Consider the following 27,852-nt stretch of genomic DNA (forward strand, 5'->3'; position numbering starts at 1 on the left):
AGCGAAGCGTCATTTGTCTTAAATTCGGAGAAGACTACTTGTTCAAATCCTAGCAGACAAATTGAAATGCCCGCATTTCGCAATCGTTGTTCTTATATACGAGGATGTCGTGGCTCACATAATGTTGACAGAAAATTGGGTTCCACAGAGAACTTCATTTCGGTTAAAAAGAAAGAAGAACAGCCGGTTTCGCTTTTTGTTACACCTGTCCATGAACCAAAATATGCTGAAAATACTCCAGACCCTGTCGACATGAAACTTCGTAACACAAAATTAGACGTCATCAATGTAAATTTTGAGATGGGAAGGTCATCCTCAATCTACAGCTCTGGAAGCGATATTTCATCGAAAACTGATGAGGCTGTGATGTTGCCCCCACTGTCATTTTGCGAGCACTGTAGGCGGAACAGAATATCTCCCAGGAGCCGTACTGTTTCAGAAAATTTACCTACTACTTTACTGGACCCTCCAGCATTACGAGGTAATCAAGGTATGGGACAACCTGTTTAATATTTTATTTACAAACGTGTCTACTTGACTCTCACAAGACCATTATCCTCATAAAGGTCGATTTGATATTCTGTTATCTTTTTCCAGATTGCATGAAATCAAACGACGAAATACCATGCTTTCTGCAAGTTGCTACCGACTGTACAAGTCGCTTTAGTGGATCTACATCTTCTACTTCTGGTTTATTTGAAGCGACCGAACGGGTATGTATTTATTGAATATTCACTAACATATAAACAAAATAACCCATCGCCTGGTTTGTCACAATATCCTTTCGAACTGGTCAAAACCTCATTGATAGAATAGATCCATGGGTAAATTTACCGTTTTCAATATTTTTATAATTTTGTAGGTAGTTCAGGCCGAAATATCCCCAACGTGTCATTGGTTATCTCCTCCGGCGCCAGCAAGATGTTTAAAAAAAACAAATAGATTGACGTCCTCGAGTTCGTCTCCAAGTTCGTCCACCATTATTTCTAATAATAAAAAGTTTTCGGAAGACGGATCAAGGGAATCCGCAAGTAACACAAACAAAAGCGATAACGATTCGTGTATACCACTACAAGTGCCTTCTCTGTTAGTGACATCAGCATCCTCCGAGCACATTTCTACAATGTCTGGTGTGCTCGACACCATTAAATTATACGACCAATCCTGCGAAAACAGCGGCAAACTGGAATCGGACGGAGAGATTGCCTTGGCACGCCATTCCTTGCCAGGTGCCGTGGACAAACCAGAATTGAAGTCTAACGATAAAGAATATGGCCCGGTGACTTCGCTGAACGATATAGACCGAATGCACACTTCGGCTTTCAAAACTTTACAGAAAAGGGCAACCCAGAAGAAAACTGCGTACGCAGAAGATCAGACACTGCACAATTATAAAAGACGTTCCCGCGCGACATATCCTCGCTCTTCACTAGGTATCGTATTCTTGCTTATTCATTCGTATTCAAGCAAATATTTCGACAGAAATTCATAGATAAGCTTGAAATGGCATTTCAAATTTGTGTTGTTATCAGAAATGATCCTTATTCTTTTCATATTTCAACACATAATTTTATAAATTATAAAATTGAATATTTTCAACATTGTAGACAAACCTGACAGCAGCAGTGCAGTCGACATTGGTACATTTGCGATTCAGCATAAAGGTCAATGTAACAGGCAAATTCATGGACAATACGATTTACCCGATACTATTGCACCTTACCGTAATCTGACAGCTAATGACGATATTGCCGATTTTGAGGTGTGTATTCCACCCTGGATTTTATTTTTATATTAGTTATGGCAACACAAGCAAATGGCATTTAACTCAAATTTCCATATGACATTCGGTACGATTCTTGATCCGCGAAACTGGAACAGATGTGAATTAGACTAGTCATGTTCGTAAGCCGCGATAATTATTGAGAGTTGTCGGAGTTTAAACCAAGGGTGTGTAACAGCCGGCCCGCAGGCGTTTTGACGATGCCTTTATTATTTAAGTCTGAGGTTGGTTATATGACCCACCGACATGTTGCACACCCCTGATTTGAACTAACAAATGCACACTAAATAGAAAGCACCAATAAAAGGTCGAAGAAGAAAGACGATGTATATGCATATATACGTGTATAAGCTTTATGTTACCGACAAAGCGCCTAGATTTTAGCAAAATAGAATGACAATAGGATGATTTCATTGAAATTTATCGTTCTCAGCAGTGTAAAAAAATGTCAGCATTCTCGTATTACCTTGTATCATTTTGTGATTGTTATTATTGTTTAAAATTCTAACGAAAGCGGACTTCATATCCGAAGTATTTAAAGAGGTACTTTGAAATATAGCATATTCAATGGCTTGGAAAGAAACTATAATGACTATAACTCGTATTCCTATCTTGCAGGTGCCTTTGGTCAATGGGCGACAAGGAAACGTTCCGTTGGCTTCTGTCGATTCTAATGAAACGAATGGAAACCGAACAAGAAAGAAACCATTAAAACGAGTTATCAGACATTATTTATTGAGCGCCAAACGCAGTTGGATCGATGTTTTTTGTATGTGGACTTGTTGCAGTCCGCGATGGGTGGTATGTTTCCCATGCCTAATTATAAGGGTTTGCAACATTTTTAAAAGAACGTCAGTTGTAGACTTCGCTTGGACAATATATTGTTTACGTTTCACATTTTGTTGGATAATTAGTCTGTTGAAAACTATCAGATCAGAACAATTTATCAATGTATAGTAAATTTCTTATTTCGCTTTTTGTACAGATAATTTGATTATATAAAACTACAACACCGGAATCATACGTTTCCAATTCCTAGCTCTTATTAAAATTTTATGCATTCTGAGTGGATGAAAAAAACAGACATTTGAAATTATATTTGCCCCTCATAGTGACTGGTTTATCAAAATTTGAAATTGTGACATTAATTATGTGCCACGGCTGAATATTATGTTGGGATTGAAGGGTTGTGAATGACATGTTCAGGCATTTATACAATGCGAATTATTAAATGATTCTGTTCTTAAATTTGAATTATGTTTTTTTTTCTAGAAATTCCAAAGTTTTGTTCGAGGATTAGTACTAGACCCGTTTATGGATTTATTCATAACTCTTTGTATATTTCTTAACACTGTGTTCATGATGGCAGAATATCACCCCATGCCGAAGTCACACGAAAATCTGTTGGAGAATGCTAATCTTGTAAGACTTGCTTTTTGTAATGACATTTTTTTGCATTGATGCACCTATGTAATTAACTCGCAATATAATTTAATTTGGGCACGGTACCAAACGCAATAGACCAGTAAAACATGCGGAGGGTCGATTGTTTGCATTATTTGTCTTTCAATGTGTACACAATATGGAAATTACCACACGTAATTATTATTATTCAAGCGACGTGAATAAGTCTCAAATAAGCTCAAATTTCATATACGTCACAGACTAAATTCGTGATGTCTGTCTTATAAATGATAATATTTGCGTGTTTGTGGTAATAAAATTCAGAAACATTTTCTAGATGAATAGAGAGGTTAAATTCCGCAAATGAAGAAAAGTAAACAGCACATGTTCAATTTTTGCGTTTTTAAGTTTGTTTGTTGTAGGGGCGCGTAGTGTTTTTATCAAGGTGGTTTTAGAATTTGATATTTAATACCCCTCTGGTATTGGATTTTAGTGATTTCTTTTCGCGCTCCGTTAGTTGCCCTTTAAATACGCCTATTAAAATCATGCGTCGTAAGCCATCCTTATACATTTATTTTTTTATGTGAATTCACAAGTTTCTTCATAATCGAATATCTATATCATGGTAAGATACGTTTGAAAGGAATCATATCATTTTTCATGAGATATTGGATACAAAAAAATTATGTTTCCAGGCCTTCACCGTTGTCTTTACGCTGGAAATGTTTTTGAAAGTTGTTGGGCTTGGTCCACACACGTATTTTAGAGAAGCTTGGAACATGTTTGATGCTGTTGTAGTTATATCAAGTTTACTTGAAATTGTTCTCAAAACTATACCAGGCCTATCTGTTTTACGAACTTTCCGATTGGTGAGTCGATTTTAGGTTTTTATTTATTCCTTACTTCTTTAGTTGCAAGGTTTTGCGCGCCATGTATATATGCTTGTTATTGTCACATTTTGCCGTATTTAATTGCATTTACCGTTCAGTGAGCGTAGGTAATTTTCTTGAAAGCACCAGGAAAATAAGACAGGGCCTTTTAACAACCTGGTTTAACGCTCCATTGCATGTAAAATTGAATAATTGTTACTTTATTGCCCTCTCTGAAATAAGAATATCGTTTTAGTCATATCCAAAATTCCTGTGCTCAATTTCTTCGAAATTCGGCAAAGGAAACCACTTCGACAATGCAAATATTTTCTAAATCAGATTTTCTTTGCTGTATATTATCCCGAACGCGCTTACCTCAGTGAATTACCAGATTAATTCCCCTCTATATATTGAGAGTTCGCGAATGAGGCTTGTCTAACTGCAATGAAGACGTGTATGTATTTTTTCTCGTACAGATGCGGATTTTAAAACTCGCAAAATCGTGGCCTACACTCAACAAACTCCTACGTATCATCGGACGAACATTAGGAAAACTATGGCATCTCACCATTGTATTTCTCCTTGTATTGTTTATATTTGCAGTTGTTGGAATGCAATTACTAAGAGAAAAATATAAAACTGAGTTTGGGGTAAGTTTCTCTGGAATGACGCAACAAAAGTTGTTGTATCTGGTTTGAAGATCTGCCTTCGGTAATTATTTAATCGCTGCACAGATAGACTGTACCCTTATTTTGGTAATTCATATTAAAAAATCACTTGTTTTCCATTCCCAATAAAGTAGTTCGCACCAACCGCTTCATACTGTGCCACTTGGATGATTAAATTTGGGTTAATTTATTTCAACTCTATGCAGAACGTTTTAACTGATATATGAAACTAGCATGTTTGTATTTCTTCCCGATTGAATCACCGAACTTCATTTCTAATATATTTGTTAAATACTATTTTAGGATAATATGCCTAGATGGAATTTCGACAACTTCCCTCATGCTTTCATGGTTGTTTTTCGGATTCAGTGTGGGGAGTGGATAGAGAATATGTTCACCTGTATGAATGTGGCATCACCGGGAATTTGTATTCCGCTTTTTATTTTGGTACTGGTCATCGGAAACTTAGTGGTTTGTATAACCTTATCTATAATACTGTATGATATGATATGTCGGTTGAGTAATTATTAATGCGTCAGTTGTATATGAGGCACATACACAACACCCATACACAAAATATATTTGCAGTATAAACTTTTCACTAATGCAATATGACAAATTGCAAGTTGCCATTCGGGACCTGGGGATTCAGTTTGCCAACGTTCCTCCCAGAAAGCTGACAGGGATTGCTTGCATCTTATCAAAATTGTTTACAACCGTGTTGACATCTTCCCCACCAAATTGACGTCAATTAGTCAACCAGCTTTCTCTATCGATAGTTTCTTTTTATGACCGGATTAGGACCGGACCAATTTATTTCTCTATCTATGAATGGAATTTCGACGACGATTCAATAAGTAATTTGAGAAAATTTAAATAGTTTAACAGTGCGGTAAATGATATATAAGAATTTACTACATGGTTTTCACCAATTTCACAGCATATTCAAGTTCAAACATAGTTCAAGTCATTTTAACGTTAGTTAGTTTTTTCACGATGAGAAAAAAAACGAATTTGCAAAATCGGTGGTAGTGAAATGTAGACAAGCCATTGATCTTTCTATCCGATGATTTTTATTATTAGATTTTTTTCAACCGATTTGAAAGTAAAAATTATATATATAATTGATATTCAAACAGTAGTTCAATTTATTTCAGATACTTTTTTTTAGAATATAATTTATAGATGTTCAAGTCATTTTAAGGTTAATTAGTTTTACCACGATGAAAAAACGAATTCGCAAAATCTGTGGTAGTGAAATGTAAACATTGATCTTTTATCCGATTTTTATTTTTCAGATTTTTTTAAAACCGATTCGTAAATAAAAATTAGATATATATTATTGATATTTAAAACAATAGTTCAATTTGTTTCAGATTCTCAACTTGTTTCTTGCATTATTGCTTAATTCATTCAGTGGTGATGCCTTACAACGCACTGATGCTGAACCAAACAGTTTAGCAGAAGCATGGCAACGGATATTAGGCTGGATTGGAAAAGGGCGAAGAGCACTAAGGCATTGTAACGTAAGACTATTCTGTTTATGAAAAATTCCTTCATACTTCTATATCACCCTAAAACGTTAATTATGATGAGAAGCCTAATTGGCATACCAAATGACATTGGTTGGCTGTTATCATTCTTCATGACACAGGATAGCCATGTTACATAAAAAAAAAAATTTCTCATTTAAACATAATATGATTGTCTGAATGGTTAGAATAAATTTATTCCATTAACATATACCACCACAAAGTTTGAACTCAGTTGTACTCAGTTGTACTGTACCCACTTTTACGCGAAAAGTCACACCGAAATTGAAGTGAACAGCTCAAGTTTTCCGGTAGTTTTTATTCAGTTCTACTGTAGCAATTCAACCAATTCAAATTGAAAGCTAAAAACGGAATGACGGAATGGCATAGACTCGCATGAAATTCGAAAACACGGTTATTTGCGTTACACAAAATAGGACAATTCAGAACAAGATCTGAAATTGCCTCTGAAGTAATGGTTTGAACATTCTTCACAGTTTGACTGTTATTTTCGGCTTTTATAGAAAACATTATAAAGCTCACTGATTTTTTCGTGATTTTGACACTATAGTTTGAATAGCTTTCAAAAAAATTGCTTTCGTGGCGGAATACCTGTAATTACATCAATGTGTGATTTTGTGACAGATCGTTACTCACTGCTGCAATAAAATTCGTCTTCAATTGTGTATGGGACAGCAGACAGCTAGAACAAACAAAAAGTGTGAAGTTGTGAAGAAGAAAAAACGAGAACAAGAATACAGGACAAATCTGGGAATGAATTTATCATCCAATAGAACGGCGACGCTCTCAGAATGCGAACCACATATGCCTGAAATTAAGAACAATTGCCTTAATTCGGTTACTGCTCCTAGTATAATTCTGGGTAAGGTATTTATTATACTCCGTAAAAGCAATCACATAGATAGAGGTAAAAAGATGCTGGGGTCGGGGATATTGAATATGGATTCCAAACTTCCACATGATCTATGTAATGTTAGTTTATTCAATACGTATCAAATTATGTTACTCTAATCTAAATATTCATATTTGAAAGTAGAACATTAATGTGTAAACCATTTGTATATATTTTGACATGATGATATATAATTATGTTCTCCGAACACGATACGTTTTTAATTTACGGTACTGTGTTGAAGTACACATATTTTATATTTGAAATAGTTTAAAATCTGGTAAAAAACCTTTTGCTGTGAATTTTAACACTCTAACTACAGTGGTTCTTAAACTTTTTGAGCCGCGCCCCCTTTTGAAAAATTTCACAAACTTCGCGTCCTCCCTCTTTTTGCTTTGAAAAAATGCTTCTGTGATGGGCAGGTTGCTATATATTACAAAAGTGCTGTACGAGTGTTGGTCTCCTAGCGTCATTGCTCGGATTGTTTAGGCATAAAACGCTTCGGAGTACAACTTCGCCATTCACTGTCGTATGCACAAAGCCAAATAGTGGTCATCATACATTCTCGTTTTTCCGCTCAGTTTGCAATACCTGGTAAATTCAAACTATTTCTTAAGTAAAACTAAACACGCAATAAACGTATGCATAAATGTATTTTCGTTTACATAAGACACGTGAAATTTCAATCAATTGTTTACTTCATCACTATTGAGCAATGCAAAAATTATTTACTTTACTGTTTATTTACTAAGCAACAATTACAAACTTCTTAGCTTTCCTAACGTTTCCTAAATTCACTACCAATACATTTGGACAACCACCAGGTTAAAAAATACAGTTTACAAAATGGAGAATTGCGAATGAATTTATGTAAGTTTAATGTAAATCCAAAAGCAGTTCATTTTTTATTAGTTATTATGCATGTCGATGTTTCCCCGGCCCTCGATCGCTAAAAATAAAGTCGCTAAGGCCTTTGCATTTGCATTTTGTTTAAATCTCGATTGTTTTCATCAACGTGACGTTATTTAAGCTGTAAAAATTGCAGGGACAGCTCATATTGGTGTGATTTGCAGGAATACAAATCAAAACAAAATGTAATCGGGCACTTTGCCACACATTTTTTATGTCCGCGGATTACCGTGGTATTTTATGGTAGTGGTGCTCTTATTTTATCGACGCAATCGCAGATTTGATTTATCACAATTAAATAAATAAAGCAACCATTAAATATCTATATCGGTCATGGATTAAATATTTTATTCAACAGAAAAAACATGACATATCCATTGAAAAAGTTGGGTCTTTCGACGAGTGGTGTAATCTCGATGACTGACTCAGGAGCCGTACCGCGGGGATTTCGAGTCGATGAATATGTATTTTCATCTACTAATATACTTTATATTTATTTTCATTGTACCAAATTAGATATACTTTCTGGGATATTTTACCAGATCTTTCTAACGACCATAACAAATTCGCATGAGCGCAATATATATCAAAACTAAATATAATCGGTCAGTTGATCTCGCATTTTTATGTCCGTGGATTGGCGTGGTATTTTAGATCGGCAATGACTGATGAGTTTATTTTGTCGTGAGTCGCCACAACCGCCAGTTACCTTGAACAAAAATGAATTGAAATAGTGAGACATTTTGAATTCTTGTAGTTGTCATAGATTGAATATTACGATACAGAAAAATTTATTATACCGCGAAAAAGCCGATCTTTTTATCGAACGCGGTTTCAAGAGCAGTTACATGCGATATTTTCGATTTCATCTTGTGACCTCTCGCGCCCCCCTGTGAGCACTTCGCGCCCCCCAGTTTAAGAACCACTGCTCTAACAGACCAATGGCACTTAAGAAAGCATTTTTTTCAGGAAAAGTAAATTTGTCGGAATTGAAAAAAGACAGTTGTCATTCTAGTATGAGTATGCGTGGCGATAAGACAGACGAAACAGGGATTTTATGTGATAATTCCGGTTCAGAAAAATACAAAACTGAAGAATTAATCAAAACACTTAACGACGGTGACGACCAAAATCACGATAAACATCACAGCCACTCTTCTCATCGCCATTCCATCAACAGTCGGGGTGCGAGCGGGACTATAAAACGTCGCAGACGTGATTTGACAAGTTCCAATATGAAAATAAGGTGTGACGGTTGTCATAGAGAGTACTCTGCTGTCCGAATACGGCCTGATAAAAGAAACCGCGAAAAAGTGGGCTTTGCACCCGCCGCCGCATTTCAAAATCGTGTGGACTCTCCTTCTCCGCCGGAGACCAGGTCAAATGGGGATGATGATATAGAACTCCCGCGGTTGCCAAGACATCCCTTTAAAGCTAGCATCGAGTATACGAGAGCTTCGCATGAAGATCGAATTCGACCAAATGAAGAAAACGTAGCAAATGATAAATCGAGTTCTGTAGAAAACAGGTAACCTTTTTTCAATTACATTCTAGTGTTAATATGAGTACTGGAACTATAATTATAAAATATATTTAAATTTAATGCGTGGAATATACGCTTATTACTCACATTCATTTATTCTTACGTAGATCTCGCTGCCAAAGTGGACAGTCTGAAAATGAACAGTCGCCCATTCCTGACCCGGTTAGAGTTGAAAATGTAGCCGGAGTGGCGCGAAAATATAGCGGTGCTGAAGAAACTGATGTTTTGATATGTGGCTACAAATCTATACCATCTACGTCCGTCAAGCAAGTAAGTTCGAAATATTATCTGTAAAGCAAATAAATGAAAAGAAAATGATAACATGAGAAGAGAACAACAACAGTCACTTCATGCGCATGTAATAAAAACTCTGTATTGACTCTTTCTATGCTTTACAAGTCTGATGTGACTAGGCATTCAAAATTGTCTCTTCAAGTTGAGGTTGAGTCAAGGACGGCCATTTAATTCCAGCCATGACTTTCTTTATGACTGAGCATATGTAAATAGTTTCAGCTGATCTTCGCTGTAGTACTTGATTGCGTTTGGGTGACTTGAAGAGCTAGTAGTATTACCTCATAATTTATAGAATTGCCTTTGATCTATATATGGTTCCATTATTTCACTTGAATATTTATACTTTCGAATATTGGTATATTTCGTTTCCAGAATTCAACGAGATCATCTCATAAAAGTAGTTCGAGCGTTCGTTCTCGACGCAGCAAAGATAAAAGGGGTTTCGAGGAGGGTGATAAAAAACTTGAGGAATCAGAAACGCCTAAGGTATATTTTACACTCAAAATTTGAGTAAATTTCGAAGGGTCGTTGAACCATGACCACTTGATCCACATTTCATAGATAAATCATTTCTACCTCTTGGGGAACAGAGACTATTTAATTGGAACCCATATCATTTTTGCGAAGGAATAATTTCTCACCACGTAACAAACGTACAACTGCTGGCAAAAAAACGTGAAACACTCCCTTCAACATTTTTAAAGCTATCCGCGGTGTTTCGAATTTGTTCATACAAGCACCGATCAGATGAGAATATTTCCTCATGGGCTTTTTTATTTCTGTATTCCACACCCTACCCCGACAACGATCCAAACATAGACTAACTCGAGTCTAAATTTTTATAGGATCATACGATATATTCCATGCAATGTCTCAACGAAAACAGTTCCCCGATTGCGCCGCTCGTTAAAACAGCCGATTTTTTCAGCGGTTGATGATTTTTTCTGACGTGCTAAATTTTTAATACATGACCGATTCGGCCATTTAAATTGTCTTGTTATATTAATTTAATTTTGTTGCTGATCATCTTGAACGTATTTCTTTTCTTCTTTTATTGTGAAAAAATCGCTTTTCTCATTAACAGCCTGACCAATTGTATTAAAATTTTCAGTGGTTAAGGATTGTCTTTTTGCTAGAAGGGTATTACTTTTATTTATTCGTTTTTATGGGACTCCTTTACGTTGTGAGATGACGTGATCAAAATTAAAAAAAATTCGCACCTAGTGGCAATCCCGCGTTCGCGTTTGTTCTGGTGGTCGGGCGAAGTCGTGAAGACTGCGGTACCGGTAGTCTACTGTGACCCGCGGCCGTACTACTTCGTTTTGGCCTCCGTGTCGATATATTTGAGCATTGCTCTCCTGTTCGTAGTATTTCGTAGCATGAATAACCACGTCAAACTGACCAAAGCAATTGGAGATTTCAACAAAATCATCCTTGTGAAAATCGCACGGAAAATCGCTCTGGCTGCGCTACTGGTCTCCGTCACTTTTTCTAACCACTTCATTACGATGAGATATAAAAACTTGCAATACAGGAAATTGAAATTCAGCAGTGCTTTCCTCCATTTTGGATAAATAAAACTGATGGAAAGTTTTGGAAAATTCGCCTGGTGTTCTATAATATTGCTGTACATCGATATTTTGAAAATATGGTGATTTTCTTCATTATGTTGAGTAGCGTTGCTTTGGTGAGTTATTTAATGTTTTTGTGAGTTTTCAATGATACATTAGACATATTAAATATTCAATATATGAATTTCAAAAAAGAAGTAATTTTATTTTTCAAATGCTGCCACTTTCACTGCACCAAGATTATAAAAACTCTAACTACATTTATGCTGATATTTTATTCATATTTTATCACAATAAGGCTTTTGAAGACATATATCTGCCGAATAAACCAGCTATGGCTCGAGTTTTGGATGTCCTGGATAAATTTTTTTGCATATTCTTCACCATTGAAATGTTAATTAAATGGACCGGATTTGGTATCAAGTATTACATTACCAACGGGTGGTGTATATTGGACCTAATAATTGTATTTGTAAGTATACATTTTTGTTCAGATACCTATGTTTCTATGTTCAAACTTAACATGATTTGATATTGACGCATAGAGACCCTTTCATGCAACTACGTTTATTATTTACAGTTTTCTCTTCTTGATCTCGGGCTGTCATTGAACGGGGGGGCGTCCGAACAACTAGCGTCTCTACGCGTACTGAGAACCTTTCGTGCATTACGGCCATTGAGGGCACTATCAAGATTTCAGGGAATGAAGGTTTGTGCATAAACTTTATCACCTCGATTCATAAATTTAAAGAATTACACAGTTTGTACATCGAATACTAATTTTCAATATATATGCAAAACCCAAAATGCAATCTCCATAAATGGAGAGAAGATGTTCGAATGAATTTTGAATTCAAATTGGTGGGTAATAATCGGGTAATTATTCTTCTGTTGGGCAAAATATTTCAATCCCTGGCCGATATGAACATTCACAATATCTTGCTATAATAAAATCTAATTGTGTACAACGTAACTCGCGGTTGCGTCGACTTGAATCGAATTTGCGTCGAATAAAGCATAACTATTCTAAATTACCAACGCAATATGCGGGCATAAAACTGCGTGTAAACTAGCTGATATTATTTAATTTCAATGTCTATTTTTGCTATCTTGTGCATTCATTATCGTAGTTAGAAAATTCCCATGATGTGCCATACAATTCATTTTAGTACAATAAAAAATTAATCGAAAATACTATACATTGAGTCTAAATTGATTAGCTCATGTATTATCATAATCTGAAAAAAAAATCAAGTGCGGATGCGACGGTCATTTTTAAGCATGGTAACAGTGTATACAAATCTTTATTTATCGTGAAACTTCTAAAACGTTTTTCGCTTTATTTGAAGTATTTCAAAAAACCGTTTTACAGTCTTAGTATTCACTTCTTCTCACTCATTTTCAGTCGGAAATTTGAGTTCACTCCTTTAATTTTCTTCAGTGTTTCCCCGATGCTAGCTCAAAAACGTACACTGGACACAGAGTTGCCGGCGAAAAATATTAACTCATTACCTATGTCGTCGTGACACAAGATGTGCAAAGAAATATTTGTGAAATAGGGAGAAATTGAGGAAATAGTGTTAGACAAATTACTAATATTTACGGCCCGAATAGCCACGTCAGGCTGACGAAAACACTCGGCGATTTCAACAAAATTAGTCGCACTCGTTATTAGCTACTTTTTCTGTCTTTGTGAAAATTTTTAGGGGCGTTTCTGCATTGATTATAATGCCATGTGACTTTTCAATTCTTTGATTTCCATGGTATAACATTATGATTTTTTTTTCCGTTTTAGTATATTGAGCTAATTAATTCGTTCAAAGAAGGTATACTTTCAAGTATATCATATTTCGCTTGCAATTGGTGAAATTTTAAACTTTGTGTTAGCAGAATTTGAAATTTAATTTATTTTGAATTTGCCATCAATTGGGATATAGCCGTGCTAGATAAGTAAACTGACTCATGTTGTTCATCAGACATGTATATTTATCTCCGTAAAATGGGATGAAAACCATGTAGTTGTTGACTGGGTTTTAAAAGGGAATAATCCGTATGTTCCGGATGCTCAGAGCTTTCCTCGGGTATTGAGCACTGTTTAATTTTTGGAAAATTTGATCGTCCTAATCACTGATTATCAAAACTTATATTTTGGGAAACCACTCTGGAAAAAAATGACGGCTAATATAATTAGCGTGACACTGAAAAAATGTGTCAGAAACATTTAAAGTAATCAGACAACGAAAAATTGTTAAAAATATTGACTAGGTATTTTATCAGTAATATCAACTTATTTAGTGATTTTGTGCTATAAAATAAAACTATAGATCCTGAGGAAAATATTGAATTTTGGAACAAAAGGTTGCCGAAGTGACCGACGTCTTTGAAAAGAGACGGTTACCGCTACCGGGGACAAAATAAAAACTTTATTATATTTCTTAAAAATAATATTTGCTATTCCAAATTAATTAAGCAAGAAATACTACGTAAAAAATATGATGGGCATATACAGGTTTTAAACATGAGGCATACTTTGTTAATGCTTTGTAGGTTGTCGTGGATGCATTGGTTCGCGCAATTCCTTCAATATTCCATGTGTTTCTTGTCTGCATTATCGTATGGCTCATATTCAGGTAATATTATATAATTGACTTGTTCCTACTTTTATGTTATTAATGCATGGCTTGTCCGGGAAAGCTATCATTTCATGGATATTCTATATTTGCCATAGGTTTGTACTGACTTTTTTTTTTTTTTTACAATTCCAGCATTCTTGGTGTAAATCTCTTTGGTGGGAGATTTGGCAGATGTGTCATGTTTACTGGAAGTTCAGGAGTGATATTGCCAAGACCAGATAATTCCAGTAACAACAGTGTTTTTTTAGAAATTTCTGATATGTGCCTCCCCAATATGACATTCCCTCTCAACGATTCTTCTATACCTGCAGTCAGGAACAAAGTAGAGTGCTTGGAATGTGCCAGATTGTAAGTTCGTCAATGTTTCGAATTTCGATATGACTTTTGGATCGGCAATCGTCTCATTCTGTTTTAAATATCTGCTTCACAAGGTCTGAAATCATGTTATTTATAGAGAGTAAAAAAATCCAAAATTTCATAAAAAGAAATCTGTTTCAATCGTACAGTGGTCCAAAATTATTACAATCTGTATATTGTTCACCCTCAATAATGATTAATATTTACTAATATCCCAAGTACCAGACCATTCTTTAGTTTTCATATGGGAATGGTAGTCTTTTACTACCATTCAAGTATGGCTTTCAATGTATTTCTCCCATTTTCAACAATATATCACATGTATGTGAAAGAAAAATTAATTGTAAATCTTAAGTAAATTTTGGTGTGCGCAATTCTTGGAAAAGGGATTTAAAACAGACATTGTAAGACTTCGCAATTGTGCCTGCATGTTCCATTATATAATGAACCCAATACTTGCCATAACCAATGTTTCCCAAAAGTTCTGATTTCATTTATTACATCGCTTTTTTGATTCGAATGAAATATTTTCATGTACTAGAATGAACACATCGAATATTCAGTGGATTGTACCGAGCATAAACTTTGACAACGTTGGTCAAGGGTTCTTGGCACTTATGCAAGTAAGAAATTTTCCTAATTATCAATCATGTCTAAATAAAAAATGAATTAATGCGTATCGTGCTTGTGCTTACAAAAAATTCAATGAATTTCGAAAACTGTTATGTTAGTAGGTAGTTATCATATAATATGCACAATATTACAGGTGGCAACTTTTAAAGGATGGCTTGAAATTATGGCGAATGCAATAGATATTATGGGTATTGAACAGCAGCCTTCATATGAAGTTTCATTTGAGAATTATGCGTACTTTTGCATTTTTATTATTTTTGGAGCATTCTTTTCCCTCAATTTATTCATTGGTGTCATCATAGATAATTTCAATCAGCAGAAAGTTAAATGTGCAGGTATGTTTAGTACTTCATTTCGTGGTTACAGTATTTATTAAACAATGTAAACATTCCCGCTGTAAAAAAAAATGCTTTAGAATTCGGTTGAACAAATACAGAAGGCAGGATCAATCAGGAACATCGTTGTGATTCCACCTCTTTATGTAATCGTATCTGAGATGACAATTTGTTTTCAAGCAATAACTCAAGTGCATAGACGTTTGCAGTACTTTGCTCAGCGAGTCATTACGGACATCGGATAATCCATGTCTGCTCAAAGCTGGGTATTTTGATTTCTCTGTATTACCAAGATGTTTTTCTGCCTTTATGTGCGGGCAGATTTTCATACTTTGTGTAAATTACACGAATGTAGATTTGAAAAATTCCTAGACGCGGGAGTCTTTATTTAAATCTATACTTTATATTTTCAAAAGAGATTGTACAGGCCATCGGAGCCTAACACGTGTAATGCGAAAATAGGGCATTTTCTTCATTACGTTTGTCTCGTTTAGGTGGAGAGGACGGAGTTTTTTTGACGGATGAGCAAAAACGTTACTACAATGCAATGAAAAGAATGGCGGCAAAAGCACCTAGTAAACCGATACCTCGACCTAACTCATGGTTCCCCAATAAGGTATGTTTAAGTGAGGATTTCATAATATCAGAAGTATTGTTGTCCGAGGACAGGCGGTAAATATACAAATCCAACGTGTCAACTTGATACTGATTTTTTACACCTTGATTAAAATTGTCTTATAAAACCATTTACCGATGTATTCGTTCTATCTCTGCGACAACTGAACAATATTTTCCATTCAGTGTAAATTATTTGAGAAAATATTTCCCGCATATAGGACTTTCAACGTCGTTATCGTATATAAAATTCAAGGTCGTAGCATGGAAGTCTCATCCTAAATACGATTTAGTCTACATTGCTTCTAGATTACCAACTGTAATTACCACTTGTTTTCGTAAATAATGACACGGCTCGAAGGTGTAGTGTATGGCATGTAATTTGTCTTTCTTCATGATTTTTAGATATACGATTTAGTTACTGACAGAAAGTTTGAGATCGTTGTCATGGCAATGATCTTGTTAAACATGGTAGTAATGGCTGTTGAACATTATGATATGAGCCAGGAAATGAGCGACGTCTTGGGAAATTTCAATTTATTTTTCATTTGTAAGTATATTCATTCTATTCTCTTGCGATAATTTAGGCTTTGTCGGTCATTCACTCTTAGTTAAAAACATATTACAAAGGTTGCGAGCGATGAAGATGCCAAGAGCTACCGATTATACCGTATACCGTGCCGCCTGGTATACATTAATTTCTATTTGAATCGCAAATATGCCAATGGGCAGTCGGTGTTCAGAAACTGGCTCAAACCTTTCGAATAACTTCATAACTATCTGTACATTGGGTAATATTACTGTTTTCAGGCATATTCTTCGTTGAAGCTGTTTTAAAATTGATCGGTCTTCGTTGGTATTATTTCACGGTTCCGTGGAATGTATTCGATATCATCGTTGTTGTAGTATCCATTATAGGTAAGTATATCGTCGCCTCGAGAGGAGGCATACTAAGACGATCCTTACCGGGCCAAAATTCATGTTTGACGTTTAGTCGTGCATTAGCAATTCACAAATTGTGCACTGTCGTTGAACTTAATAAACCACGACTAACGTTTTTATACATTAGTTTTGGACCGGCAACACTGTTTGGAACAAAGCAAAATGTCATTAATTAATATTGTCACAAATTCTATTTGCATCTAATATTTGATGTAGTTTTTACGGTCATAAATATTATATTTATACTTTCTATTGTTGCTTGTTGGTTATTTTGTGGATGTATGCATATGCCTTAATATCATTCCAACTGTGGAATTGACATACCTCTTTGCTCATATGTATGGGTGCGATAGTCGAGCGGTCGCCCATATGGATTTTATTTACTCGTTTTCTTTTTTGCAATTTCTTCATAAATACGGTCCTGACTGCGTAATAAGGTGACCGGGTATGTTATGGGCTGCGATCAAATGTGCTTCAAAAGCTACCCCATCCAACGCGAGTTGAGCGAACGTCCAAGCCTAAAGACTTAGCTTGAATTAGCTGAGATAACCCAACAAGTTCAACAACTTTGCATCCAATGATAAAGACTAGAAATACTAACAATGGTTTCTCTTATGTAAACCTATGTAAAACTTATGTAAACGATTTTCATCAACACTCGTAATTCTAAGTATTGCGGGTTTCAAGATATATTATTTTCACCATAGCATCGCATAGTAATGGTACATCAGGTGCAACATAAATGCTTAAATAATAAGTGTACGCTAATTCCTGACTTTTTTATTATTTGTGCGCTTTTCTTTGATTAATACCCTGATCGGCTTTTTTCATAGATAGATCATACCACGAAAAATACGATTTTAATGTTTTGAATAACTATCATCGTCATCGGTAGCGCAGACTGCACTCGCTGTATTCTTAGTAATTTTGTTTCCGCGATAACGGCACCAAATATAATGTTTGTACAGATATTGTGGCAAACTACATCTTTTCGGATAGGAATATTTATGCAGGTATAAAAAATACGCCTGGTGCATTATTAACGTGTTAATACGATTGTTTTTCCTTCAGCCAATAGCAATATCTAGAAAGCATCAACCCTTTCCTATTATTTCTAATAAACAAATACATCATAAATCTAGTGAATAGAGAAAAAACCGCTATGATGAGAATGTTTTAAAACGAATGCTCTCTTGCTCTCCAGTTATATATTGATTGCTATTCGGGTCATTTTCAAAAAATCCTATGTCTAAACTTTATTGATGATAATTTCAAGAAATGTACAAATTCAACATGATTAAAACATGTATGTGACTATCTGCATGCAAAATGATAGTGTCCTGTTTGTCGCAAAGCCGTGCCGTGTTGCACCACAATTTGCATTTGAAAACTTTTTTTTTTCCAAATCTAATTTGCTGTTTATCCCATTAAAGAGTTTGGAACAGGATCGATAATTTTGTTCAAAATCAGCAATGACACTTTATAACTTGTGCATGATCTACTAATTCTAGTTGATATACGTCTTTTTAATTTTCTTATAAAACCTCATTGCTCAACACTACATTTTATTACTGCACATTGCATAAGCTATTTCGTCGTTACAATCATATAAACTTTATTTGATTACTCCCAATGACATCGTTTTAGAATTTCCTATGATTTTATTTTTGCAAAGTGTGGTGATGAGGCAAGTTGTGAAAATAAAAACTATTATTATATTAACAATCCCTGCCCGTTTCTACGACATTAGTTTTTGTTGAGTAACATCATAGGACAACTTTTCGCCATTCTTCACAAACAAACAAACACGTAGACGTAGACCCTGTGATTTCATTACATCTCTTCATATAATGCTGCTTGTCGCATATCTTTTTTTAATTTCATTAAACTTAAACAGCCGAAAAAAAAAGTTTCATATATCGTCGTGCCTTTACTTGACAAATTTTCAGCTGTCTTGAATTTATCGGAACCGATTCTTAGTGATACACAAGGTCTTTATATAAATTATTAAATGTCAGATTGCTTGCGACGGAGGTGCTATTATAGCAATGAATGTGCACGTTTTTGATCAAAAAAATTGATTCGACAATTCTGTTTTGCATGTTTACGTTGGGCATGAAAGGTGTCGCCATTTTTAATAACAAACTTTTTGGCGCAATTTGTTATATTGAGTAGCCGGAAACACTTGCATGCACTAAACGTGTAAAGCGTCTTTTCGCACGTCGCCGCATCTTATTTGCGACTTGCTAACATTTCTATGCGTGCGCGGGAATCCCAACTTTCGCCTTATCTCTCACAGTCAAATGCCTCTTCACAGCTAGCGCGCTCAGTGACGCTATTGAGAAGTACTTCGTGCAACCAACTCTGTTTCGAATCATTCGTCTATTTCGCGTCACTAGGATTCTGCGACTCATCAGAGAAGCAAAAGTAAGTAAAAATCTTTGGACTTGATTATTTTGTATCAATTATAATCTTCTTGTATCAATTGTGCCACTTGCTTCGTGTCACGTAGTATCTAGAATGTGATTAGTTAATTACCATCTAAATTTTTTTTAAAATTGTTTCAATCGTTTTGATATTTGTTCCAATACAGTATATTCGCGTTTGTTACGCATGTATGTCCTGTGATCAGAATGCCGATCATAGTTAAAAATGGTATAGCCAAAACATCACCAAATTCCTACTTGTTCTAGATAAGAGACTCTTACGGGACTAACAATTTTGATGGTAATAATATTCTTCAACTCAACAAAAATGGCAATATACTAATGTAATAGATATCGCACCTAAATTTTGATGACACCCTATTTTTACAGACTCTCGGTTCTCTTCAGCTTTTTTATGATACCTTTAATAAAAATTTTTGTACTAACCGATTTTCTTCTGCCAGGGTATTCGCACGCTTCTTTTTGCGCTGATGATGTCGATTCCGGCCTTGTTCAACATCGGAAGTTTATTATTCTTGGTTATTTTTATCTATGCAATTTTGGGCATGTCTCAGTTCGCTTATGTACAGAAGATTGCTGGTGTTGATGATTTGCTTAATTTCGAAACTTTTCCAAACGCATTTCTCGTACTTTTTCAAGTAAGTCCCTATTTTAATATTTAAATTTTATTGTCCGGAAAACGAGGCAGATGGCTTTTCTTGTAGGAGTCCGCGAGCGCCTGCAAAGCCTTCTCTGCCTGATTGAAATACTTGACTGCTGTAAAAGTAAATTTAATTCACCGAAAGATGTATTAATTTAAACTAAAATCTCCTGTCTACTTTTTTATTGATCTCCCCTTTGGTGTTACGCTCAAGTAAAGTATTTTTAAACGGGAGAATTAAACCAATTGGTTTTCAGCAGTCAATTTGTCTTTCTGGTGGAAGAACCAGAGTTGTTAGAGCCTGCAAGTAGTCTTCGTAATGCGTTTTGCATCCCGCCTAATGTAAGGCGGGTGTCATAGATAATGTTTATCCAATTTTGCGTCAACTGTGTCTACCTATTTGCAGCTATTAGTTTAATATACCGACTATAAATAACCTGTAAGTGTAACCGCCACGTTTACTGGTGTGCGGAGAAGGGCTATGATCCCTTATGACAGTGGTTCCCAACCTTTTATGACTCGTGGCCCCCTTTCGGAGGCTTTTAGCACTCATGGCCCCCACTTTAATATTCCAGAGGTATTAATAGGGTTATTTTCATTGATAGATTCCAAATCCCATGATGTTAAAACAATTTGCACAAAAGAGAGCGAAAACACCCTGCGAAATAACCTTGTTGAGCAGCAAACTAGAAAAAACTGTGAGATTTCTTTAAAGTGAAAAGTAAATTCAGATTTCAGCCCATCTTTGTGGCCCCCCTCCAACTCCCCTGTAGCCCTCTTAAGGGGCCGAGGGCCCCCGGTTGAGAACCGCTGCCTTATGACATTTTTTATTGCAACTTGATTTTAAATTTAAGTTATAACGCTTGCATGGTGAGGGAACTAGATTGTGAGCCTACCACTCATATCATTCGGTTGATTAGCCCCATCATATGACTACTCTACGTGCAAGGTCATAATAAAGCGGACGGGCAGCATTCACTCATTTGCGATCAAAAATTTATCCCCACTAGCGGGCCACCTTCTGATTGTGGGAAATGCTGCAGCTACGTCGAACCAACAGTGAACTTTCGCCGAAGTGTGCGTGTTTCGGCAATGATCCTGTCTTGTGCTTTTGGCATCCGGCATGCAGTTTACAATCCTCCATAGATGTGACGTTCTAATCACTTGCCATATGTCGGATGTGGACAAAATTTAATTGAAGTCTAATTTCTCAAGTAGAAAATTTACTCTAGAAATTCCCAACTTACCATAAATTTGCTACAATATCCAATTTATGCTGTTCCGTACTGTGAGCAGTAACGTAATTATCCATTGGCTAAGAATTAGGGAATTGATTTATCGTTTTTAGGTTTCTACATCAGAAGGTTGGAACACTTTTATAGAGCCCATACTACGCGATAAGCCACCGTCTTGCGATCCTGATATTCCAAACAGAACCGGCAATGGCAATTGCGGAAATGCCACGGTCGGTAAGTGCATTTAAACTTTTTAATGGACTAGACTAGACGAATTTACAAAATTCTCTCATTGGAACACGTATGAAAGGTTTAGCAGTAGTCTGTGGGATATAATTGCTATTTCTCAATTCTAATAACACGATTCAATTTTTCCAGGTGTTGCTTATTTTGTCACATACGTCCTTATCACCTTCTTGATAGTAATCAACATGTATATAGCAATAATTTTGGAAAATTTTGAAGTGGCCACCAGAGAAAGTTCCGAACCGCTAACTGCGGATGATTTCGAACAATTTTTTGAAGTGAGTGTCTTAAGTTATTTGCTCTACTCCAACAACATCCTTATTTTCTGGACTTGCGCTTTGCAAACTAAATTTGTTTTATTTTTAAGATTTGTTCCTATTTGTGAGCTACGTCCTCATTTTATCAATGAAAATTTTATCAACGTAAATTTCAATGTTAAATCACAAAGTATACACGTGTTATTGATTTCGAGCTGATAGAAGCCCTGCTTCATTCTATAGTTGATATATCCGGGAATGGCACACATTTGTATTCCCCGTGGGACAGTAGCCATGTCATAGCAACTTGATTACGTCAGAGCTAACCTTAGTCTTTAAACTTTTTTTTCACCTTTTAAATGTTTTTTCACTTCACCAGTGTGCGAATATTGATTGGTCATACAAGTGTTATCGGCAGCAGTAGAGCGCATATTTAGTGCCGCTAGATTGTTGTTGAGTAAGTTACGAAAACAGGTGTTACCTGTTCCTGTTATAAACTCTGGGTACATCAGATTTGCATGTACTGTAACATGAAAATTGGGGAAATGGTTCAGTAATTACCCAGATCAACTGAATTATTAGAAACATGAGTCGATGTCGATGAGCAGGAAATGAATGAGCAAATAGAACAGTGTTTCCCAACCCGAGTCCGCGGTCTCAAATGAGTCCGCGGAGCGTTTGAATGAGTCCGCAACGAGCCAGGAATTCAGCCACGTTGCGATTTACGCTAGAATTTACATAAAACATAAAAAGCAAGTTTAGTAACATAACATCAATCGAGTCAATAATTACTGGTTACTGAGTATATCTAGGCATATATTCAAATATTCAACTATTAGAATAGCAATTTACTAGTCGAAAATTTGGTAACAGGTGACGCGATAGGTCACTTGCGCTCAATCAGACGATTGGATTTCACGGTGACCGTGCATTTGAACCCATGTACATTTGAACCCATGTGTATATCCGCGGGTTAAATCTATATGCGAGTGCTAAACCCATGGGTTCAAATATCCGTAAAACAAAAACAACATTTCCATAGGTTAGATAGTATGCAGGTGCAAGTGTCGTGGGTTCAAATGTACGTGGGTTTAAACGTAATGGAACCGGATTTCACAACTCACTTGCGGATTTCCGACGAGAACACGAATCTGCACACACTTCGGTAAATACCTAAGTGGTGTTTCTTGCGAGTTCTCACAACGAGGAATATTTTTTTTTTCTGGTTGGTGTCAATGGTGGCAACCCAAATTTTCTAAATAGAAAAGCGGCAATACAAAATACCAAAAATAAAACGAAGAACACCATAAATTTTGTTTTATGATGGTCCGCGCCCGATTAAAAACGCTTTTTAGACATTGCAAATACCGAAATTTTGGATGCTACCGTACCAGGGCATTTTCCCTTAGGATTCTTTGCTTTACTGCCTCCACATTGGTACGTACTGTACTGTCGTAGGTGTTGTACAAACAGCTCAGATTTGACGAATTCACAAAAATACGAATCAAAACAAAATATATTCGGGCACTTTACCACGCATTTTAGTGTTCACGGATTGTCATCATATTTTCTGAGTAGTATATATTGCTTTTATTTTGTAAACACAACCGCAGATTAAAATGACCACAATAAAATTAATAATAAGCCATGGCGATGAACATGTATTTTTGATTTACTAATATACTTCAAATATATTTTTAAGAAGTACTAAATCAAGTTGTACTTTCTAAAAATTTATAGCAGATAGTAGGATTTTTCTAACGGCGATAACAAATTCGCAAGATCGCAAAAAATATGCATCAAAACTAAGTATAATCGGAAAATATATTCTCATATTATTATGTTCACAGATTGCAATTGTATTTTAGAGAAGTAATGCTTTCATCTTGTCGTAATTTGATGCAACCGCGAATTATCATGAACACAATTAAGTTAAAATAGGAATTCATCTTAAATTCTCGTCGTTGTCATGTATTGAATATTGTGCGACAGAAAAGGTCATTGTTGAATTTCGTTAAAATTCTGTTGTGTTCGTTTTGAATGCCTGTTCACACATAGTATACGGTTGCAATAAACGCACATTGAGTCCGCAAAGGGTTTTGCCGGTGAGAAAATAGTCCGCGACCAAAAAAGGTTGGGAAACACTGAAATAGAATAAGAGTGTCAGAAAGATACTGCATTGTTATAGTTAGACAATACATCTGATTTTTGAAGTCTATGAGAACGGAAGCATGGTGACAATCCTGATTCTGATGTGACGTTTTAGCTGAAGACATGGATGTATATAATGCTACATTTTTCCGTGAAATGAAGTTTCAAAGATTGTCCGCTAGGCTAAAGCCAATCGTCTATACCTGGAAAAAAGCAGGCCTAAAATATTGAATATTTTCAAACCAGGGTGTAATCAGAATGCTGGATGTCATTTCTATTTTTTATTTTTAACTGGCTGATAGTTGTGAAGCTGACCTGACCGGACCGTGTCCTCTTTGTGCTCTCCAACATACGAATTGATTTTCAGGTATGGCAACGATATGACGATCGGCTGTCACAGTTTATTACATTTGAACAACTTCAACATTTTCTACATCATCTTGACTTCCCTCTTCGAGTTCCATTTCCCAACAAGGCATTTATAGCTAACGCTCGAATGAAAATTACACCAAACGGGCGAGTTCACTGTCTTGAAGTAATAATAGCGCTTATAAAAAAGGTAAGGTTAAATAGAAAATTGTTCGTTACCGGTAGAAATGGAATTCAAACATCTAATGTACGATATGCATCTGTTATGAGAAAGTCAGCAGTAATATTATAATAAGCACTATTTTGCCTCCCTGTCACGTGCACTGATTTAAGAAGGTACGACGTGTTGATATGTTTGTTGTACTAACCTGGCATAAGATGGTGTTTAATTTGAATTACGAGTCTAGCGCTAGCACGGGTATTACGGTATCGATATCCGAGTGATTCATTTGTATTTTCAATTGAATATCTTCATGGTTATTATAAGTTTTGGATAAGGTGTTCAAATATTTGCCCTCTCTTAAGTATTCAGAACATAGGTCGTACTGGCTGCTATCCTACCACGTATTTTGAAAATCTCCAAGGCCCCAGCAACGATTGCTCATATCTGTAAAAAAAGTCTTTATAATATATGAAAAAAAATCGAAGTACAGTGTATACAATCTACACATCACAGTTTGATCATCCACTTGTCATTTTGTATGGCACCGCAGGTACTTGGAGACTCCCCAGAACTTGGTACATTTAAAAAGGATATGATGGAATCTTTCATGTTAAAATGTAAAACGAAAGAACCGTTAGAAGAGGGAGATACTATTGATACGATGGAATACATTAAGCGTCGAAGATCAGCAATTGTTATACAAAAAGCATATAGAAAATATAAGTAAGTGATTATATGTTTTCCTTTTATTTCGGAATATATATATAGTCAGCCACAACATGAAATATAGGACGTGCAAAAATCAGCATTTGTTATTCGAAAAGCCTATAAAAATATAAAATGATACGAGTCTAATTTTTTCCCATACCTATCTGTAGCTCAGATCTTATCGGGAAAGGGTTCTCGTAGCCCAACCTTGTGTTGATTCACCATTACCTAGTAATTTGTATATATTGATTTACATTTCTTGGGGGTATAAATATCGTCATGCTTGAATACATTATAATTACATATGCCAACTTTTAAGGTGCGAACAACCGGAAATAGATCTCAACAGACCGTTCGCGTTAAACGAATGTCAGTTCACTGATAGAAATTCCTCGTCGCCTACTACGTCAGAATCCGAAGAAACTCTTTGACGAAGCAATCTCTTCGGTTTCATGCGCTCGGAGCAATATTTCAAAAATGCTTTTATGTTACTAGGAACCACGTTCATTAATATTTTACCTTTCGCCGTTTATTCATCGAACCTCAAGTTATTTTTTATGTTTTGGAAATTAGCTTCTTGCATGTGAATACTTCACATTATCCTGGTGGCTCCTTCCATGTTCCCCTTTTTTCATATGCGACTGGCAAATTATCTACCCAATATGGCCAATTTCTTTGTTAATAATTTTACACATCAGTGCGATGCAAATATAAGAATAAGTGTAAGATATTAGGATTCAACTTGTAATGGATCATCTGGAATGCCCGTACATTTTGCCTATACTATCACACAGTCCGTACCACATTGATCATTTTAGGTACGGGCGATATATGCGCCATGGAAACAGCGTTATTACTTTCTCGATTAAAAATTTTCAGTTTTATTCTTTATATATTGTAATAGAAATATCACATATACTACTTGTATGTATTAAAAATGATTTAGTAAACTGTTTTTTCAATTTGATTTTTTAACTTTTTAATAAAATATTCACTCACTAATTATATGACCAACAGCTTGTAGAAAATATTTTGTGTAACTAAGGACGAGGACATATATATTTTAATTTATGCACTGCTATTGTTAATTTATTTTGTCATAAAATAGGCCTTTCCACATATATACAGAGTAATAGTATATATATATATATATATATACGCAGTGGCGTATCTAGGGTGTGGCAGCCATGGCTCGTGCCATGGGCGCCGTTTGGACAGGGGCGCAAAAAGGGCGAAAAGTTTCAATCGTTAAATGTTTCAATAAAATAATTTCGAATTGGTAATTACTCAAACTCGTAGTTTTACTCAAATAATACCGTACAATTCACTTATTCCCTTGAGTGTCATTATAATTTGTGAACTAACTATCAAGGGGGGCGCATTTTCAAATTTTGCCATGGGCCCAATTTTATGTAGATACGCCACCGTATATATAATAGAATTAAACATAAACAGCAAGCAAATATCCCACACTTTCAATCGCTAATATGACTTTGAAGTATGCTTTTTCGATAGAAGTATTTAGTCATATTCTTTTAACGGTCCAAATTTGAGAGGTATAACCATATTTACAAGATTTTGAGCATTTCACATAATATGCCATGGGTTGGCATCTACCGTGTGTAAATTGAGTGAAAAATCATACAGTCCGAGCCACGGTAATTGTGGAACTTGCCCGAGTAGTAATGTACCGTTGATTAGTGCCGAAGTTTCAATGGCGCATAAATATCAAGTTTTATTTGTATAACACAAATGAAAACGGATTTGCCTGGTTTTCTGTAATATGGTTTGCGGCGTGTGGATGACCAATTGAGAAAGGGTCAGGTTATACTTTCCAAGGTTTGTTCAGAAAAGCAAAGCTCTTTAGTTAGGTATTATTATGTGATGTGTGTGGTATTGACCCGTATTAACTGCTTTGTGTGGCGTACCCAATTGGGCGCAGATAGGTATCACCACCGAGGTTCTTTCTGCCAGCATCCTGAACAGCGGAACTGCTGTATATTTTAATCAATCTCTTTGCGGCTCCAATTCCTTGACAACAACCAAAAATACAACGCTAAAAAAATTGCAATGGCACTGTACTGAAACAATAATATCAGTCTACTGTCTAGCATAAAAACATCTAACGAATCCCCATCCCGCAGTCACAAAACCACAAACAAACATCCCTGATAACTAGGGTTACCATATTTTTGTGACTTTAAAGCGGGGCACCTCACAAGACAACTACTCATTAGCTGTGATTTTGTAACTTCACATTTTCCTATTTTACTACATAGCCCTACATTTATAGCTGTCCCGGCTGTCTTTATTGACCATATTGTTATCAAAATTTCTAGCGCATATTCACTGTACAAATATCGGGTTCAGTTCGAAAAAAAGAAAAGAATTGACGGTAACGATACCGGTACAAATAAATCGAAATTAGACTAATTGGTATGGATTTTACATGCGATACGTCCGCTAATAATGGGAATCAGCGGGAAACAAACGCCACACACCTTCAGTAAGTAGGCTAGCGCTGCGCTACACAGAAACAACAGTAACGAGAACATGTTTGTTAGATTTGATCTCGCACGCCTCACACTTTCGTTCATTTATATTTCTTTATTATATTGTAGCGTACCGGCAGTCT

At 35.7% G+C, this 27,852-nt stretch overlaps 1 protein-coding gene across 13 annotated transcripts in view; it reads left to right on the forward strand.

The window, feature by feature from the left end:
- LOC120340681 (sodium channel protein type 3 subunit alpha-like) overlaps nucleotides 1-26,829 on the forward strand; it is a 128,446-nt gene extending 101,617 nt beyond the window's left edge. For 11 of the 13 annotated variants that reach the window (XM_039409008.2, XM_039409006.2, XM_039409007.2 and 8 more), the window contains 31 exons: nucleotides 3-490; nucleotides 598-713; nucleotides 863-1,433; nucleotides 1,608-1,762; nucleotides 2,402-2,584; nucleotides 3,056-3,205; nucleotides 3,883-4,056; nucleotides 4,533-4,706; nucleotides 5,028-5,195; nucleotides 6,101-6,250; nucleotides 6,902-7,139; nucleotides 9,048-9,606; nucleotides 9,729-9,891; nucleotides 10,288-10,401; nucleotides 11,450-11,602; nucleotides 11,785-11,958; nucleotides 12,067-12,195; nucleotides 14,034-14,116; nucleotides 14,252-14,467; nucleotides 15,018-15,099; nucleotides 15,243-15,444; nucleotides 15,939-16,060; nucleotides 16,465-16,609; nucleotides 16,870-16,977; nucleotides 19,301-19,428; nucleotides 19,892-20,086; nucleotides 21,437-21,557; nucleotides 21,702-21,847; nucleotides 24,345-24,536; nucleotides 25,060-25,232; nucleotides 25,537-26,829. In XM_039409008.2, the coding sequence (XP_039264942.2) occupies nucleotides 3-490; nucleotides 598-713; nucleotides 863-1,433; nucleotides 1,608-1,762; nucleotides 2,402-2,584; nucleotides 3,056-3,205; nucleotides 3,883-4,056; nucleotides 4,533-4,706; nucleotides 5,028-5,195; nucleotides 6,101-6,250; nucleotides 6,902-7,139; nucleotides 9,048-9,606; nucleotides 9,729-9,891; nucleotides 10,288-10,401; nucleotides 11,450-11,602; nucleotides 11,785-11,958; nucleotides 12,067-12,195; nucleotides 14,034-14,116; nucleotides 14,252-14,467; nucleotides 15,018-15,099; nucleotides 15,243-15,444; nucleotides 15,939-16,060; nucleotides 16,465-16,609; nucleotides 16,870-16,977; nucleotides 19,301-19,428; nucleotides 19,892-20,086; nucleotides 21,437-21,557; nucleotides 21,702-21,847; nucleotides 24,345-24,536; nucleotides 25,060-25,232; nucleotides 25,537-25,648 (5,884 nt within the window). In that variant the 3' untranslated portion in view covers nucleotides 25,649-26,829. The remainder of the gene's footprint in view (nucleotides 1-2; nucleotides 491-597; nucleotides 714-862; nucleotides 1,434-1,607; nucleotides 1,763-2,401; nucleotides 2,585-3,055; nucleotides 3,206-3,882; nucleotides 4,057-4,532; nucleotides 4,707-5,027; nucleotides 5,196-6,100; nucleotides 6,251-6,901; nucleotides 7,140-9,047; nucleotides 9,607-9,728; nucleotides 9,892-10,287; nucleotides 10,402-11,449; nucleotides 11,603-11,784; nucleotides 11,959-12,066; nucleotides 12,196-14,033; nucleotides 14,117-14,251; nucleotides 14,468-15,017; nucleotides 15,100-15,242; nucleotides 15,445-15,938; nucleotides 16,061-16,464; nucleotides 16,610-16,869; nucleotides 16,978-19,300; nucleotides 19,429-19,891; nucleotides 20,087-21,436; nucleotides 21,558-21,701; nucleotides 21,848-24,344; nucleotides 24,537-25,059; nucleotides 25,233-25,536) is intronic. The other 2 variants (XM_078119796.1, XM_078119797.1) reach the window with 2 other exon arrangements.
- The last annotated feature ends 1,023 nt before the right edge of the window (nucleotides 26,830-27,852 follow it).

Source organism: Styela clava, chromosome 14, assembly GCF_964204865.1.
Source record: "Styela clava chromosome 14, kaStyClav1.hap1.2, whole genome shotgun sequence".
Taxonomy (NCBI): Eukaryota; Metazoa; Chordata; class Ascidiacea; order Stolidobranchia; family Styelidae; genus Styela; species Styela clava.